The sequence below is a fragment of the Sprattus sprattus genome, assembly GCF_963457725.1.
Source record: "Sprattus sprattus genome assembly, chromosome: 13".
Taxonomy (NCBI): Eukaryota; Metazoa; Chordata; class Actinopteri; order Clupeiformes; family Clupeidae; genus Sprattus; species Sprattus sprattus.
This window is the reverse complement of record NC_137911.1, coordinates 29,624,037-29,626,536: the sequence shown is the minus strand read 5'-3', so window position 1 is coordinate 29,626,536 and position 2,500 is coordinate 29,624,037. Positions and strand designations below refer to the sequence as shown.

At 43.0% G+C, this 2,500-nt stretch overlaps 1 protein-coding gene across 1 annotated transcript in view; it reads right to left on the bottom strand.

The window, feature by feature from the left end:
* The window catches only part of kif28 (kinesin family member 28), a gene marked incomplete at both ends in the record, with an annotated part of 22,042 nt that overhangs the window by 15,566 nt on the left and 3,976 nt on the right, over positions 1-2,500 (bottom strand). Inside the window, 2 exon segments of the mRNA XM_080850283.1 lie at positions 619-686; positions 1,081-1,192. Coding sequence (XP_080706409.1) covers positions 619-686; positions 1,081-1,192 — 180 coding nt within the window.

The window sequence follows — 2,500 nt, the reverse complement described above, 5'->3', positions numbered from 1 at the left end:
ACACACACACACACACACACACACACACACACACACACACACACACTACTTCACCAGGCGCTCAGTGGGACTCTCATTAACTACCGCCTTATTCTGGATACGCTTTGCCCTGCATACACACACACACACACACACACACACACACACACACACACACACACACACACTACTTCACCAGACGCTCAGTGGGGCTCTCATTCACAGTTACTCACACACTACACAAGGCATGTTACTCACACACTACACACACACTACACACACACACTACACAAGGCATATTACTCACACACTACACAAGGCATATAACTCACACACTAAACATACACTTCTCACACACTACACAAAGCATATAACTCACACATTACACACACACACTATACATACACTACACAAGGCATACCACACACACTACACAAGGTTACTTTATGAGAAAGGCATAGTCAGACACGCCACACAAGCTACACTCATTTTAATGCAATTCGATGCTACGAGAGCTACACTAGTTTTCATGCTATTTCGATGTCACACGAGCTACACTAGCTTTAATGCTATATATTCGATGCTACCTTTCAGCTTTATAATGAAGTCTCACCTTTAAGCTTTATAAAGTAGACTCACCTTTCTGCATATCGAAGGGTAGACAGAGACTCCTCATAGCAGATATCTGACGGACTCAGGGTTGCAATCTGAAGGAGACAAGACAGGACTGGTCATGAGTGGAGCTATACTATATCTACACACACACACACACACACACACACACACACACACACACACACACACACACACACACACACACACACACACACACACACACACACACACACACACACACAATATCTACACAAGACAGGACTGGTCATGAGAGCAGCTATATCTGTGTCTACACAAGAGACTGAATCCATGTAAGTCTGTGAGACAAATACAAATTCAGTCTTTCTTCGCCATTCAAAATACAGATTTAGGAGAAGCACTAAAATGACATATAATAACATCTTATGGATAAACAGTATTCGAATGTAATTACTCTCAACTACACACACACACACACACCCACCCACGCACACACACAGGTTGTACCATGACAGTGCGGCTGTTTCCCCCCAGTGCAGACTGCAGTAGTTTGGTGAGCACAGAGTCTCTGTAGGGGATGTGCACCGCCTTCTTGCCCAGGGCAGCCTCCGCCAACGAACTACAGCAGAGGAAGAACATCATTACCATCACCATAACCATCACCATCACCATCACCATCAACATCATCACGCTTCTAATCCCCATAACTCTAATGTTGCCAAAGACCAACAGCAGCCCCCACCACAGGAAGAACATCCTCACGCTTCTCATCACCATCACTCTCATGTTTAAATTATCTTTACAATAAGGTACAATTGATAGTTTTCAGCTGACGTCAGAATGACCAGCTGAAGGGCAAAAAAGACGTTCCACAGCTGTTTAACACGGGAGTTAATACAGGAACCACCCACCTATCAAGCTCTTTTAATATAAGTTAGTAAAATGCCAGACAGTTGTTGCTCGGTTGGCTGTTTAAATCGGCGAGGAGACAAGCCCAGATTTAGTTTTTATCGCATTTAAAACCCGCTACCGCTCCTGCCAGCTGATCAAAAAATGTTTATTTCGCCGTGCTGCCAGCTGATTGTAGACGCCTTCTGCGTCAACTTTTCTCGGACACACAGTAAAGTAGCCTTACTTTTGGAGCTGGAAATAAAAGCAGTCACCCTGTTCTGGTCGCCTAATTTATCAGAATAACTACCTAAAATGGGAATAAATCAAGTAATAAAGACAAGAAACAAAGCATCAAAACGATTCAAAGTGGATTACCCAGCTGCTGATCTACCTAAGTATCTAAGCAAGCAAGTAGGCTAGGCTAGTGTATTTTGTCATTCAACTAGTAATACTACAATGTCAGTAGAAAATATATGGGAAGATCATTTAAGTTGTCGTTCGCCAGACAAGGTTTTCGTAGCCTACTTAAACCAGGGACCGTTTAAACCAGGGAATTGTGTCAAAAAATAAAGAACATCGTTGGGTAGGCTAACGGCTGCTAGCTTACAGCAGGTACCTCGCTAGCTGGTAGCCTACCTAGTTATTAGATGGTACTCATCTTTGCACTGATTATGAAAATGGTTTTTAGTTTTCACCTTCCGGACGACATCGTTGTGAACCCAACCACTTCTGAAAATTAAATAACTATCTGTGCTTTTGTAGGCTTTCAGTTTTTGAGATGTGTCTGTGGACGGATTTCCTATTAGATAGATGTAAATATCTCCACACTGGAGTTCAGAGGGACTTCGGGGAGGTTAACGAAATAAAAATGTCAGGACAGCTGCAGTAAATGTATGACAAGTTCCTAATTTGTTTTCCCCTCTGAATATTTCTGTCTGGCTATAGTAGTATAGTCTGTGGTTGATGGCAATCGTAGTTGAGTAGGCACTGCTCGAGGTTTTCCACTGTTTCTCGCTGTTTCGCTGTTCCTTTTGCC